Source organism: Heterocephalus glaber, unplaced genomic scaffold (genome assembly GCF_053883595.1).
Source record: "Heterocephalus glaber isolate CG9 unplaced genomic scaffold, H.glaber_assembly_v1.0 deba00001444, whole genome shotgun sequence".
NCBI classification, from domain to species: domain Eukaryota; kingdom Metazoa; phylum Chordata; class Mammalia; order Rodentia; family Bathyergidae; genus Heterocephalus; species Heterocephalus glaber.
In genome coordinates, this window is record NW_028258297.1 from 32,434,892 (window position 1) to 32,449,974 (window position 15,083).

General features: G+C 42.2%; 1 protein-coding gene across 2 annotated transcripts in view; it reads right to left on the reverse strand.

Moving 5' to 3' along the window:
* Itfg2 (integrin alpha FG-GAP repeat containing 2) overlaps positions 1–14,753 on the reverse strand; it is a 29,072-nt gene extending 14,319 nt beyond the window's left edge. The window contains exon 1 of one of the 2 annotated variants that reach the window (XM_004869325.4): positions 14,506–14,753. In XM_004869325.4, coding sequence (XP_004869382.1) covers positions 14,506–14,601 — 96 coding nt within the window. In that variant the 5' untranslated portion in view covers positions 14,602–14,753. The remainder of the gene's footprint in view (positions 1–14,505) is intronic. The other variant, XM_004869324.4, reaches the window with a different exon arrangement.
* Positions 14,754–15,083: the final 330 nt, after the last annotated feature.

Consider the following 15,083-nt stretch of genomic DNA (forward strand, 5'->3'; position numbering starts at 1 on the left):
AAAGGAACCCTTCTCAGTTTTTGGTGGGACTGTAAACTTATACAACCACTACAGAAATCAGTGTGAGTTGAACAGACATTTCTCAAAGAATTAAAAGCAGCAAATAAATATATGAAAAAATGTTCAACATCACTGGTCATTCGCGAGATGCAGCTGAAAACAACACTGAGATTTCACCTCACCCCAGAAAGAATGGCTGCTATCAAGAAATCAACCAATAACAAATGCTGGTGGGGCTGTGGGGAGAAAGGAACCCTTCTCCATTGTTGGTGGGAGTGCAGACTGGTGCAACCACTGTGGAAATCAGTATGGAGATGCCTCAAAGAACTAGGGCTGGAGGTCCCATTTGACCCAGCTATTCCCCTGCTGGGGATCTTCCCCAAAGAATTAAAAGAATCATACCACAGTGATATATGTGCATCCATGTTTATAGCAGCACAGTTTTTAATAGTTAAAGCTTGGAAGCAGCCCAAGTGCCCATCAACTGGAAACTGGATAAAGAAAATGTGGTTTTTTTATAAAATGGAGTACTACTCAGCCATAAAGAACCAGAAACTAGAGACATTTATAGCTGAATGGATGCATATTGAGACCATACTATTAAGTGAAATAAATAGGACACACATGTGTAAATACCGAATAGTTTCTCTAGTGTGAGAAACTGAAAGTGTAAATAAGAATTAAAAGGATTACAATGAATAATTGATAATTTGAAAAGGAAAAGGTCCAAAGGTGTAGGGGTGGTGGGAGGGGAAGGGGAAAGGAAAGAAGGGAAAGGAAAAATTATGAGAAAAGAAAAAAAAAAGGAAACGAAGTCTTTGTAAATAGGGAAGGGTGGAGGGGGTGAAGGGCACACAGGTAATGGGGAAAAAAATAAGAACCAAGATACTCATGTACAGGTACCAGCACCCAGTGATGAATGTAAACGTATTGTTTACCTAAAATGTACCAATAAAAGAATAAAAAAACACAAAAAACCAGTGTGAGGGCTAGGGTTTTTGCTCAGTGGTTCCACCGCCTGCCTCACAAGCACAAGGTCCCAAGTTCAATGCCAGGTACCCCCCCCCCCAAAAAAAAATCAGTGTGGAGATTCCTCAAAAAACTAAAAGCGAAAGTTCCATTTGACCCAGCTACTCTCCTTCTAGGTATCCTTCCAAAAGAGTTAACGACATCACACCACAGCAATGTGTGCTCACTCATGTTTATGGCAGCACAATCCATAATAGTTAGATATTGGAAACAGCCTATCTGTCACAGAGCAATGGGTAACAAAATGCGGTATTTATATACAATGGAGCACTACTCTGCCATAAGAACGATAAACTTGAGTCGTTTGTAGGAAAATGGATGCAACTAGAGAACACAATTTTAAGTGAAGTAACTCAGGCACACAAGATTAAATATCACATAGTTTCTCTTATATGAAAAACTCATCATATATATATATATGTGTGTGTGTGTAATAAAGGAGAGATAATAGAAAAAGGAGAAAGAAAAAAACTACTGTAATCTAGTGTGGACAATATATCTAAAAGTGTAACTTGACTTAGAAAAATTATCTTAGTTTTATAGATTCTTTGGCCTATTAGCCTGGCTTTCAATCTCTATACAGTGTATATGATAATTAACTTTATAAGGCCTTGTAAGATAAAGAAATGAATCTGATGCTGGAAAAATAAAAGGAGGGTGGAGGGAGGGGAGAAAAAGAAGGAAATTGAAATGTGTTATGTACATGTACCAACCCACATAGTGAATGTAATCACTGTGTACCGCAAACATGTACTAATACAAGAAAAAAAGAGAAACTCTGTATGTTTCTAACAAAATGGCAGAGTACCATAAAAATAAGTTTTATAAATGCAATGTTTATTATTTTCTATGTATAGTAACTTAATAGTTATTCCTTGATTAAAGATAACATACAGTGCTGGGTGTGGTGCACACCTGCAATCCCAGCACTTAGGAGGTGCAGGCAGGAGGATCCCCATGAGCTCCAGGCCAGTTCAGACTACACAGTGAGTTCAAGGTCAGCTTGAACTTCATAGCAAGAGCTTGTCTCAAAAAACAAACAAACAAACAGATAATATATATAGATAAAAAATGTTAACTGCTATGACTTGGTTTTCATGAGTCATCTAAAGTAATTGTGAAGATAAATAGGTGGGGTACCCTTGGGCTTGGGGAACTGCCAGACAAAACTCCTCTCTGTGGCTAAAATATCAGCTGCCTGAAGGAATTTGCTCCAGTTTTCTCCACTGATGAGAAATTTCCCATTTTTCCTCAGTCTTCATAGCATTTTTTTTTTTCAGTACTGGTGATGGAACTCAGGACCTTGTGCTTGCCAGGCAGGTGCAGCACCACTAGGCTACATCCGCGGGCCTTTCCTCAGGCTTACTGAGTCTTGCCCCAACAAATGTTATTAAATAAATTCTTATTTATAACTAAGCTGGCTATAATTAAGAGCCTAAAAGTTTTCTATGTTTAAAGCAACAAGGTTTTAAGATATTAAAATGTTCTTGGTTAAACTTAAAAACTATTAAAAAACAAAGGTTTTATATTTTACTAAGATAATTTCTTATGTTTTCTGTTGTTAGATTTTTGGTTAGTTAAAAAGTTGTTTTAGGGATTATTTAAATGGTACCATGTATACCCGGAAGTTGTGGCACATGCCTGTAATCTCAGCATTCAGAAGGCTGAGGCAAAAGGGTTGTTGTGAGTTCAAGTCCAGCTTGGACTACACAGTGAGTTCAAGACCAGCCTGAACTACATAGTGAGACCTTGTCTCGAAAACCACACACACGGGGCCGGGGATTTAGCTCAGTGGTTCCGCCGCCTGCTTCGCAAGCGGAAGGACTGGAGTTCAATCCCCGGTACCAAAAAAAAAAAAACCACACACAGGGCCAGGGACATAGCTCAGTGGTTTCGCTGCCTGCTGTGCAAGCGCAAGGACCTGAGTTCGATCCCCAGTACCCCCCCAAAATTTTTTTTTCAATAATCAGATTATGATTGGTTAAATAAACAACTATTATCTTAGTTTATAACTATGTAAATATAGGTACATATGAGGCCATATATACATTATACAAAATATGTTGTGAGTCCAAACTAGTTTAATACATACAAATGAAATAATAGGTACTCTCTTTTATACAATATACATTATAGTGATACCTTGGTTGTCAAACTCAAGTTGTTACAAATTTGTGTTTGAACATCAAAAAGTTAGAGAACTGAACATATTTTTCCCATAATAATGGAAAATCAAATCAAATATCATCATAATTGTTGTTTGCTCTTGATTTCAATTTTCCCTATAAACTTTATAACTATTATCTGTTAACATTCTACAAAAATTTTACTTCTAAAACAATCACAACTGGTTAAAAAAAGTTCTCTGATTATATTTTTATTTCAAAGTGCTTGATATTCAGGTAAGACAATAATAGTTAAACCTAGAGCTGCTACTTCAGTATTGGTGTAACTGACCTTCTGAGGCTTGGCAACCAAAGCTAAAGAAAGATGAAGGTACCTGGGCTAAGAAGACAGCCAGTACTTTGGCCCTGGCCCTCCTAGGTCAACAAAGACTCAGGACAAGAGGGAGCCCCTCTACAAGGATCCTACAACTCCAGTGAGTCACCCAACCTCCCAAACAGGGAGACTGCTGACCTAGAGAAAAGGATTCAACCAGTGTACTTGTGCTAAAAAGAGCATCACTGGCCGGGGATTTACCTCAGTGGTTTCACCGCCTGCTGTGCAAGTGCAAGGACCCGAGTTTGATCCCCGGTACCAAAAAAAAAACAAAAAAAAAAACAGCATCACTAAAGAGGGGAAGGTCCCCATGCTTCCAAGTTAAGCTATGTGATCAAGCAAAGACTGTGAGCCATACTGGAAGATCATACATCTGGTAGAGGAAAACCCAAGAGCTAAGAGGCTCTGCACACGACCCCAAAAATAATGCCTGAGGAGCCTAAACTGACCTTGACAAATATACAAATATATGTTAAATTTCATCAACACAAGTTTCACTTTAACTTAGTCATAAACATCCAGCAGAAAAGTATAACCAACAATATATAACATAATACTAGTAATATTAAATTAAAGGCTAGGCTAGACATAAAAAAGGGGCCTCACACACTGCACTAGCCCTTGCTGACAGTCTCCCGCTGCGCCTATAACTTATAGCCATAATAAGTTCTGATTATCAATCTCACTAGTCAAGCCAAAAATACTAACAAATATGCGTGCTAGGTTTGCTGACAACTCCCCACTTCTAGTGTACCTGGGCTACCATGGCTGGGTATCTCCTCTTCAGGGAGATGATTAGATAAAGCTTCAAACTTTTATAAAATACTGGTTACAAAGTGCAGAGATGAACTCAAAAGCTTGCTACCAGGTCTAATGTCTCTCAGTGGTCAATAAATGAGAGACTCTTCATAAAAGGGGTTGTGGAAAAACCTTTACTCTAGCCACAGCTAATACTCAGATATGGAAAAAACAGAGCTACTGACTTGCCCCACTCTTGAAACTTCCATGATAAAAGAAAACCACTGATTCATGGATGAATATTTTCAGGTTTGGGATGAACACATCTGTCTGACACTGCTATGGGACAACTAAGCCAACCAGCACCCCACTGTTTGAAACAAACAAAAAAACATACTTTGATAAATGGAGCAATGCCACCCAAAATATGGGATAGATTCTTACCCAGGGCTGTAATCACAGTATTAAGAGATACTGACTTACCTGCTACTGACCAAAAGGCAAGGGCTGGAATAAGATGGCCAACACCAAACGGTACTTCGTGGCTCTGTGGTACAAACCTATGGCCTTGGTTGCCTCCAGTCTAGTTTAAAAGATGTACGTAAGGGTACTAATGGGTATAAGGCCACTGGGTTAAAATTGTAGAATGACCAGCCAATTTCCCAGGCTTGTGACATTCATGGACAAAATCAGTTTTTCACTGGGATGATCACTTGGCCTCCATCTTTATTCCACAAATAGGACTTGAACAGGTAATGGTACACATTGAATCTCTTTCTAATTATACCTAAAATGCTCTAAATAACACTGGAGAGGGTATTTTATTACTAAATTTAAAAGTAAAAATGATGAAAAAATCCATTTTACAAAACCAAATGGCCCTAGATATTCTAACAGCAGCACAAGGTGAAACCTGTGCCATTCTGAAAACAAAATGTCGTGTGTACATTCCTGACAACTTTGCAAATGTGTCTTCTGCATTACAAGATCTATGTTCACTGACTGCTGCAATGTCAAACTCTGCTGATCAATGACTGGCTAATGTCCTGGTTTTCTAAAACAGCCTGGTGAGAAAAAGGTCTCTCTTCTCTGGTTATGATACTGCACATTGGAATTTTTTCATGTCACACGATCCTTTGTAGTTGTGGACTAATGTATTATATACCCTTGCCTTCTTTTTCAGATTTTTTTTTTTTTTGGTACCGGGGATCAAACTCGGGTCCTTGTGCTTGCAAGCCAGGCTGCGGAACCACTGAGCTAAATCTCTCGCCCTTTTTTCAGATTATTAAAGAGTGATGGTTTTACAAACAGCAAAACATGATGTTCCTATGTCTCCTTTAAATCAGTCAGGATGAGACTTTCCATGTCTGGATAGGTAGGGTCAATGGCTCTCCTCAGCATAAAAAACTTATATGAAGTCGGACTGCTGGGCCTTCTGCACCCCCTTAAAAGTAAGAGAACAAGATGGGGGGCAGTGAGGTAGGATAAAAGAAATAAGATAGGTAGGAAGAAGACAAGGAAATCATAACTAAAACTTGTAATTTGCATGAACACTGCCACTTTGAGGACTTGGGTGAAGTCACCCAAGATAGCCCCATGCAACACTCCTTGGCTAGATTTACATCTCTCCCTAGCAAATCCATTACTAAAGGCCATACATTGGTCATTTAAGAAAGTAGTACAGTACAGGAGTCTTGCCCTGCAATAAGCACTGTCTCAGTGCCAACAACCCTTGGCAGGATTTACACTCCTTCCCTACCAGACCCATCACTTAGAAGGCCATAAGTTGGCCCAATGAAGACAGCAAACAAAAGGTTGAGCAAACCTAGAGAATGTCTAAATCACCTATCAAAACCAAAACAACAACAACAACAAAAAACCCATGTCTGCTAACAGACTGGTACTTTTTTGAGGGAGAGAGAGGAATAGGTAGGCACTTTTTTCCCTAGCTTTTTACCCCCTCAAAAAAGTATAAATGCATTCATTTCCAAACTATAATGCATCTCATTTTTCTGAGTGCCCACACGCATCTCTTGAGTGTGTACGGTACGCTCTGTCTTTGCCCAATAAACCATACTTGTGTTTCTGGCACCCCTGAATTCTGTTCCTGTGACAGGAGTTAGCAAGCCTGCTACAGCAGAGTGGGTTAGGTTTGGAAACTCTCAGCCCCAGCCCAGTGACAGTTTCATGATTTCTTCTTGGAAGGACAATCAACACCTCCCTCCTGTCCCCCAAATTGAGTAAACTAAAATTAGATTCTCAAGAGATTTCTATTCTCAAGAGCTATACATAGTGACCTCACTCATCATAGGGAATTTGTACCTGCACATAATACATCTTGATTTTTCTTTTTTCCCCCTCAATCTCCTCCCCTCCCTTCAACCCTTCTTTCCCTTATTTACAAAAGCTTTTTTTCCATTTTTTCTTTCTGTTTTTTTCTTTTCTCTTCCTTCTTTTCTCCTCTTTTGTTCCCCTTCCCACTTGACCATTTTCTTCCCATTTCACAATATCTATTTATACATTTTGGTCCCTATTTACACTTTCAGTTTCTCACATCAGAGGAAAAATGTGATATTTGAACATGTCTGCCTAATTTATTTCACTTAAGTGGATGGTCTCAAGCTGCATCCATTTATGTATAAATGCCTCATGTTTATCCTTCTTTAAGGCAGAGTAGTACTCCATTATAAAAAAAATACCACATCTTCTTCATCCATTCATCCAATGATGGGCATTTGGACTATTTTCCAAGATTTAGCTATTACAAACAATCCTGCTATAAACATGGGTGTGCATATATTGCCATGGTATGATGCTTTTGATTCTTTTGTGAAGATACCAACAAGGGGAATAGCTGGGTCAAATGGAACCTCTAGTTTTAGTTCTTTGAGGAATCTCCACACTGTTTTCCACAGTGGTTGCACCAGTCTGCACTCCACCAACAGTGGAGAAGGGTGCTGTTTTCCCAGAAAATATTTGTTATTGGTTGATTTCTTGATAACAGCCATTCTTTCTGGAGTGAGATGAAATCTCAGTGTTGTTTTAATTTGCATCTCTCAAACAAGAGATTTAATTCTAAGGCAACACAGATATTAACAGTAAGGAAGCTAGGCTAAATGGCATGTGCCTATAGTCCCAGATACTCAGGAGGCTGTGACAGGAGGATTGCTTGAGCCCAGGAGTTTCAGGCCAGCCTGGAGAATATACTAAGACCCTGCCTCAAAAAGCTAGTTTGGAAAAATTAGGCAAACTGGGATTTACTCTTAAGATTTTTTTTGTGTGTGTGTGTGTGTGTGTGTGTGTGTGTGTGTGTGTGTGTGTGTTTTGAGACAGGGTCTAGCTATGTAATTCAGGCTGGACTTGAACTCATTGTGTATCCCAGGCTGGCCTCAAACTCACAGTGATCCTCTTGCTCAGCCTTCCTAGTGCTGGGATTCCAGGGATATGTCATCATTCCCAGGTTAGACTGACTGTTTAATAGTTGTGGGAGTTTCTGTATTAATCAGAAGCAGACAGTGAGCTTATCAACATGAAAACCTCCACAGCTGGGGTTTCTATTCCTGCTGAGAAGAGGTCCACAGACAGAGAAGCTACACAGCGTGCTGCCTGAGAGTGCAACTGCTGGGTTTGAACCTATGGCTCTCTGCCTTTGTCTTCCATCTGTAAGACTAGGATAGGGCTGGGGTGTACAGTACTTGCTTAGCATGTGCAAGGCCTTAGGTAATCCTAGCACCGCAAAACAAAAGTAAACAAAAAACAAGAGTAAGATACTCTACCTCATCAGGTTGTTGGGACACTTGAGCTAACATAGGAAAGCATTTAGAAGAATGACTGGCATATAGTGAATACCAGCTGGTTTTTCAGCCTCTATTTGAACTCCTCTAAGGAAGGCCAGAGTATTATAGATGAGCTAGGTAGAAATATTACAGGCAGTCAGATAGGACTAAGTCCTTGAGAGGGCCAGGACAAAGGTGAAACACACCACAGCTGCACGGTGGCTGAAAACCAGGCCTCAAGATGAAGACAAGGTAACCAGACCCACACACTTCTTCAAAGAACTGGGGTTATTGAAGTCTAGATAGGCATTGACCATCCTGGGGGTGACCAGAGACCTCTGGACCCACTGGCCCCTGGGAGAATCCTTGTTCTTTCCATCCATGCTTGTTATGTGACTCGCTTCCCAACTGGACGCCATTACCTCACTACTCTTGTAACCTTATCGGATGTTCATGGCTGTGGCCCACGCTATTACCCACGTGGGCTTCACCCTATAAAACTCCTCTGTAAAGTGGGGTCCCCGGCTGCCCACGTGGGACCCCTCCTCCTCTCAGGAGCTTTCCTATCAATAAATATCTTCCTACTTTTAACCTCTGTGTTCCTAGGACTCATTCTTTGATTTCTGGAGAACAAGAACTCGGCATATCATACAGTTAGCAGGTTGGGAGATATAATATTTCATATTTCCAGTGACAAGAGAACTAAGCATGCTTTCTACAATCCATTTTTTATACCTTCATTCAACAAATGCTAAAACACACAAGTAGGTTCTCAGTAAATGTTTAATGAATAAATAATAAAAAGCATTATTAAAAAAATTTTTTGGAGACAAGTTCTATGTAGTTCAGGTTGGCCTTGAATGCAGTAGGTAGCCCAGGTTTGCCTCAACCTCACTGTGATCCTCCTGCCTCAGCCTCCTGAGTTCTGGGATTATAAGTGCACCACCATGCCTGGCTTGTTCTTCTCTTTTCTGGTACTTTGGATTGAACCAAGGGGTGCTCTACCACTGAGCTACATCCTCAGCTCTTTTTATTTTTTTACTTCAGACAGGGTCTTGCTAAATTGCCCCAAATGGGTCCTAACTTTTTTTTTTTGCTTAAATTCTTTTATTGGTACATTCTAGGTATACAGTATGTTTACATTTATCATTGGGTGCTTGTACCTGTACATGATGTATCTTGGTTCTTATTTTTTCCCCATTACCTGTGCGCCCTTCACCCCCTCTGCCCTTCCCTATTTACACAGACTTCGTTTCCATTTTTTTTCCTTTTCTCATAATTTTTCCTTTCCCCATCTCCTCCCACCGCCCCTACCCTTTGGACCTTTTCCTATGTCAAAGTATCAATTATTAGTTATTAATCCTTTTAATCCTTATTTACACTCTCAGTTTCTCACACTAGAGAAATTATTCAGTATTTACACATGTGTGTCCTATTTATTTCACTTGAGTATGGCCTCAATATGCATCCATTTAGCTATAAATGACTCTAGTTTCTGGTTCTTTATGGCTGAGTAGTACGCCATTTTATAAAAAAACTACATCTTCTCTATCCAGTTTCCAGTTGATGGGTGCTTGGGCTGTTCCCAAGCTTTAGCAATTACAAACTGTGCCACTATGGGCCCTAACTTTTGATCTTTCTTCCTCAGCCTCCCTAGTAGATGGGATTGCAGGCAAGCATGCCCAGCTCCCAGATTTAAAAAAAGAAAAATCAGACAAGGAAAAATTGGAATGAAAGAGAACGCTCAGCCAGTCCTGGAGTTTTTAGATAAATCTGGACAACCAGTTGGAGGTACAAAGATAAATGCACAGACTTCCTGGTGGGAACAACCTCGCAGATTTACAGAGCAGAGATGCAGGAAGAAAATCACAAAACAGAGTGCAAGGAAAGGTGGCAGCTAGGCAGGGAAAAGACACGCTTTATTAAAAATTAACAGAGAGGGCTGGGAATTTAACTCAGCAGCATACACGTGCCTCGCAAGTGAAAGGGCCTGAGTTCGATCCCCGGCATCAAAAAAAAAAAAAAATTAACAGTGAAACTTACTGAAAGCAGGTTCTGCCCTGTACAGGTAGACTCTACAGTTAGAGCCATTAGAAAGACACAGGAGAAAGAAACTAGACCGAGAGGTGCCAGGTGACACAATTATCAAGAGTCAACAAAACACAAGGAAGCCAGAAACATGAAAGATTACCAGGGCTAGGGATGTAGCTCAGTGGTGCCATGCCTGCCTGGCAAATGCAAGGTCCTGAGTTCGATCCCTGGGGTCTGTGTATGTGTGTGTGTGTGTGTGTGTGTGTGTGTGTGTGTAGATCATCAAAATCAGTCCCCCTCACCCATCTGATAAATGCAAAGGAGATAAGGGGCAGCCACCTAAGTACTCTTATTTAGTATGTAAGATAAGCAGGCACACACATACACATATGTATGCATGTTCGCACTGTAACATCACTATATTACTGCACCAGATATACACATGTCCCCTTTACTTAACCATTAAGTCTAAGCTACCTTCTTACCATTATCTATCACAAAGGGACAGGAAGAAATCAAATGGCCAGAAAGAATGCAGGCAAATGTGCCCAGGTCAGGTACAAAGACAGCCAAGAGAGCTAATCAGATGGTGAGAACTTCTACGTGTCCACATAGGGGATGGGAAAAATCACTAGTCCTAAATAAAAAGAGCTCAAGGGCATTCACTTCTGATACCTCCTACTTGCCAGAGTAGCTATCTTCTTTCTTTTCCATCTTTTTCCAAATAAACTATCTTCTTTTAAATTCTCCTTCTTTAGTTCATTGGTGAAGCTGAGAGCTTACAATCCCAGCAGTTGTGTGTTCCACATGAGGAGCAGTGCATACATCCCACTCTGCCACAATAAATGTGGTAAATGTGCCACAGGGAGCACAATTGGGGCTGGGAGACCACTCCCCCTCTACCCACTTGAATTTGGGCAATGCCCCAGGGCCAACCCTCCTTCCACTGTTCTGAGAGAAGCAAAAAGTAAAATAACAAAGATCCAGGAAATCTCTAAAGCTCTGGGGCTAGAGCACATGCATTTTAGAGCTCCTGGCCCGAACTTTAGTCACCTTCCCTCACTTAAACCTCATTAAAGGTTCATACATATGGAATGCATAGTCAGAGCAGATTCTGGGACAGGCCTGTATGTTGAAAGCCAGAGATACTTCAGCACCCTTTCAATGATTCCTGTCAATCCTATCGAGACCCAGTGAGAGGCACTTGGGCTGAGGTGCACATCTTTTAAAATCCAAACGCCTGATTTGTCTGTGTACTTTTTATTTTCCTGTTGTCCCGATACCACTTCTCGGTTCATGCCACCTTTTTTTTCTCTGTTGGCACAGACCTGCTCTGGGCACATCTTCCCATTATCTTAAATAATATAGCTGCTTTTTCTTTTACAAGTGGATGTACACTTGCAATTCTTTGCTCAGCACACACAAGAGCCTGGAATCTATCTGTTGGATCCACCATGTGAATCAGATGCAGTGAGCAAACAGATGTGACTCAGTCAGGCAGAGTGTGGCAAAATCTTAGAGGAGGTCATTTCTAGGGCAGCCGTCTGCTTTCTAGCAGCTAGAAATCTTCCCACCAGATTGGCTTCCCTGTAGTTGAGCTTGGCTCTGACCTCTGGAAGGTACATCACTCAACAGCAATGCTACAGGAGAAATAAGGGGAGCTCTTTCTGAGTTCTGCTTGGGCCTTCAAAGGGCTTGCTGTGCCTAGTGCCTAGTGCAGCCCTAGAGTCCCTCAGTCTTACAGGAAATAATTCATTTCAAACAACTATAAGATAAGGGTTCTAGCGCCTGGGATTTAGCTCAGTGGTTCCAACACCGCCTGGCTTGAAAGTGCAAGGACACGAGTTTGATCCCCAGTACCAAAAAAAAAAGATAAGGGTTCTTTAGGACAAAATCAGTCTTTTTCTTGCCCCCAAATCTCCAAGTGCTTGTTTTGGGAACTACTAACAGAGTTTCTCTTCTCTTTAGTAGTCCTGGGGATTGAACCCAGTGCACTCTACCACTGGGCTACACACTTAGCCCCCAGCGCAGTTTCTATCAGTAGTCAAGTGGGCCAAGTACACTATGCCTTGTCACACAACAGCTCTCTCAGCTATCTGACTTTGAGTTATACTTACTAGTAACAGGCAAAGCTCTTCCAGTTTTTTTTTTCCTGGCTTTTTGAGACAGGGTCTCACACTGCAGTTCAGGTTGGCCTCGAGCTCACATGAATCCTGCCTCAGCCTCCCAAGTACAGGGATTACAGATGTACACCACCATGCCCTGCACTTCCAGTTGCTTTGAAACACAAAATCACTTTTTCTTTTTTTGTGGTCTTCGGAATTGAACCCAGGGCCTTTTCACTGAGTTACATTCCCAGCCCCAAATTACTAAATTGCTCAGGCTGGGTTCCAACTGGGAGTCCTGCTGCCTCTGCATCCCAGAGTGCTGGGATTATAGGTGTACACCACTATGCTTGGTTTTACTTCTTCCTTTTCCCCTTCCTCCCTCCCTCCCTCCATTCCTTCCTTCTTTCTTTCCCTTCCCTTCCCCCTTCTTTCCTTTTTCTTTCTTCCTTTTTTGTGGTACTGGAGATCAAACCCAGGGTCATACAGCAGCCAAATGACCTACCACTAGCCACATCCTAGCCTAAAATGTTTTTTTCACATTTGCTTTTTAAAATAATATTTAATAAAAAATGTTGGGCCGGGAATTGAGTTCAGTGGTTCCAGTGCCAGCCTCAAAAGTGCAACGTCCGGAGTTCAATCCCCAGTACCAAAAAAAAAAAAGTTTATCGAGTGACAATTATGTGCCCAGGGACTTTTGTTAAGTGTTGGAACTCTAACAGTGAAAAAATAGGTTTAAAAGGGTCGGGGATTTTGCCGCCTGCTGCGCAAGCACAAGGACCTGACGATACTCAGTACCAAAAAAAAAGGGTTGGGGATTTAGCTCAGTGGCACCTCGTCTGCCTTGCAAGTGCAAGGTGCTGAGTTCAATCCCCAGTACCAAAAACAAAACAAACAAACAAAAATAGGTTTAAAAAATCCCGGGTGCCGGGGATATAGCTCAGTGGTGCCACGCCTGCCTGGCAAGTGTAAGTGTCTGAGTTCAATCCCTGGTACCTGGGGCAGGGGCAGGATTCCCGAGCTGGGTATGTTGGTGCAAACCTGTAATGCCAGCATCCTGGGCAGCCGAGGCAGGAAGATTTCAAGTTCAAGCCCAGCCTGGGTAATTTTGTGAGACCTTGTCTCAAAAATAAAAATAAAGGGGATGCAGATGTAGCTCAGTATAGAGACCCCACATTCAATCTTCAGTTAAAAAAAATGACAGTATAATTTGCAGATGGTGCTCTGTGACTGTGGGAGATTGGTTCCAGGACCCCCATAAATTCCAAAATCCACCAATGCTCAAGTAACTTATACAAAATGGCATGGTAGGTTTTACACATGATCTCTGCACATCTTCCCATAAACTTTATATCATTGTTGGAGTTATCTGTAAATAGTCATGTACTGCCCATAATTTGGTCAATGGCGAACAATATATATGAAGGTATACACTATATAGCCTTGGATTTTTAAAGTAGTTTTGTTAGTATAAAAACAAAACCACCTAGGACCGGGGATTTAGCTCAGTGGTTCCGCCGCCTGCCTAGCAAACGCAAGGTCCCAAGTTCGATCCCTGGTACAAAAAAAACAAAAACAAAAAACAAAACCCACCTAACTACACATTCCTTATACCCTTAAGTGATGCATACTCGTGGTTGTTAGATTGTATTTTTAAGGAATAATCACAAGGAAAAAACTGTACATACTCAGTCAAGACCTAATATTTATTTTCTTTAAGTATAGCACTTCCTGTCTCAGGGTGATTGTATCCCGGGTGCAGAGGGCTGGGGAGGAGGGCCAAAGGCTAAGACAGCAGTGCTGATAGTCCTTGAGCGCTAACTGCGCGCCAAGCGTTGTTCCACCTGCTTATTCCGCATTAATTTATTTATACTGGGCAGGTGCTGCAGACGGTGCGGAAGTGCAGGCTCATGAGTCATTCAGGTAGGAGGGGCCCAGAGAAAACTTCCCAGGTGCAGAGCAACAGGCTTTTTTTAGTTTAGAGGCGAAACACATTTTGTGGCCTTGAAAGGTAAGGTGATTTGAAAGGTGAAGCCACTGGGCGAGGCTAATCAGAAGCAGCGACCCAAGACACTTGCCTACCAGGGTGTACCAGGCTTCTACGGCACAAACTAAGGAATGAGGCAGAGGGATCAATCGTCTATCCTTCTAAAAAAATACTCTCAGGGCACAAAGCCAACTGAGACCCAGGGCAATATCCGTCACGGAAGCAACAGACAGTCTTTCTCCAGTGAGCGCAACATCAGCCGCAGCCTCTACGCACGCGCAAAATGCAGCGTGCCCCTCGCGGGCGCAGGCGCACCGTCCTCCATTGCGCATGTACTCACCAAGTCGTTATCCACGTCCCCGAGGCAGATTGCATGCGGGAAGAGGCTCCCACCGAACTCCATAATAGCGCGCTGCACGTAGCTAACTGACCTCATGGCATCTCCAAGGTCCCCAGACCCAGGAGCCTACTAAATGATCCCCAAATTGCTAACCGCTACCGCGCCCGCGGAAGGTAACCTAAAGCGGAAAGTTAACGTCACCGCCTGATCCTCTTAACTCCCGCCTCGCTCGCTCAGTCCCAGAGAGGCGGGACTTCCGAGCCTTGATGTGAGTGATAGGGCGGCCGGCCGCTCCTGATCGCCAGGGGGCTGGCGTGGGGTGCTCCAGGGCTTGCTCTGTTCTGTGGTTCTGGCCTTGAGGGAGAACCGTTCGACTGTCCCTCAGAATCACAGTAACAGTAATCATAATAACTGACAATCATACGATTTCTAACAGTTGTGGGCTTTTCTAGGGGCGCGGGAGGGGTTAGAAACTCATTTACCGGGGCTGGCTAGGAGCTAGCTGTGTAGCCCTGCTGACCTCGAATTTCTAATCCTGCTTCAGCCTCTTGTTCAGGGGTGTGCCAATATGCCAAATT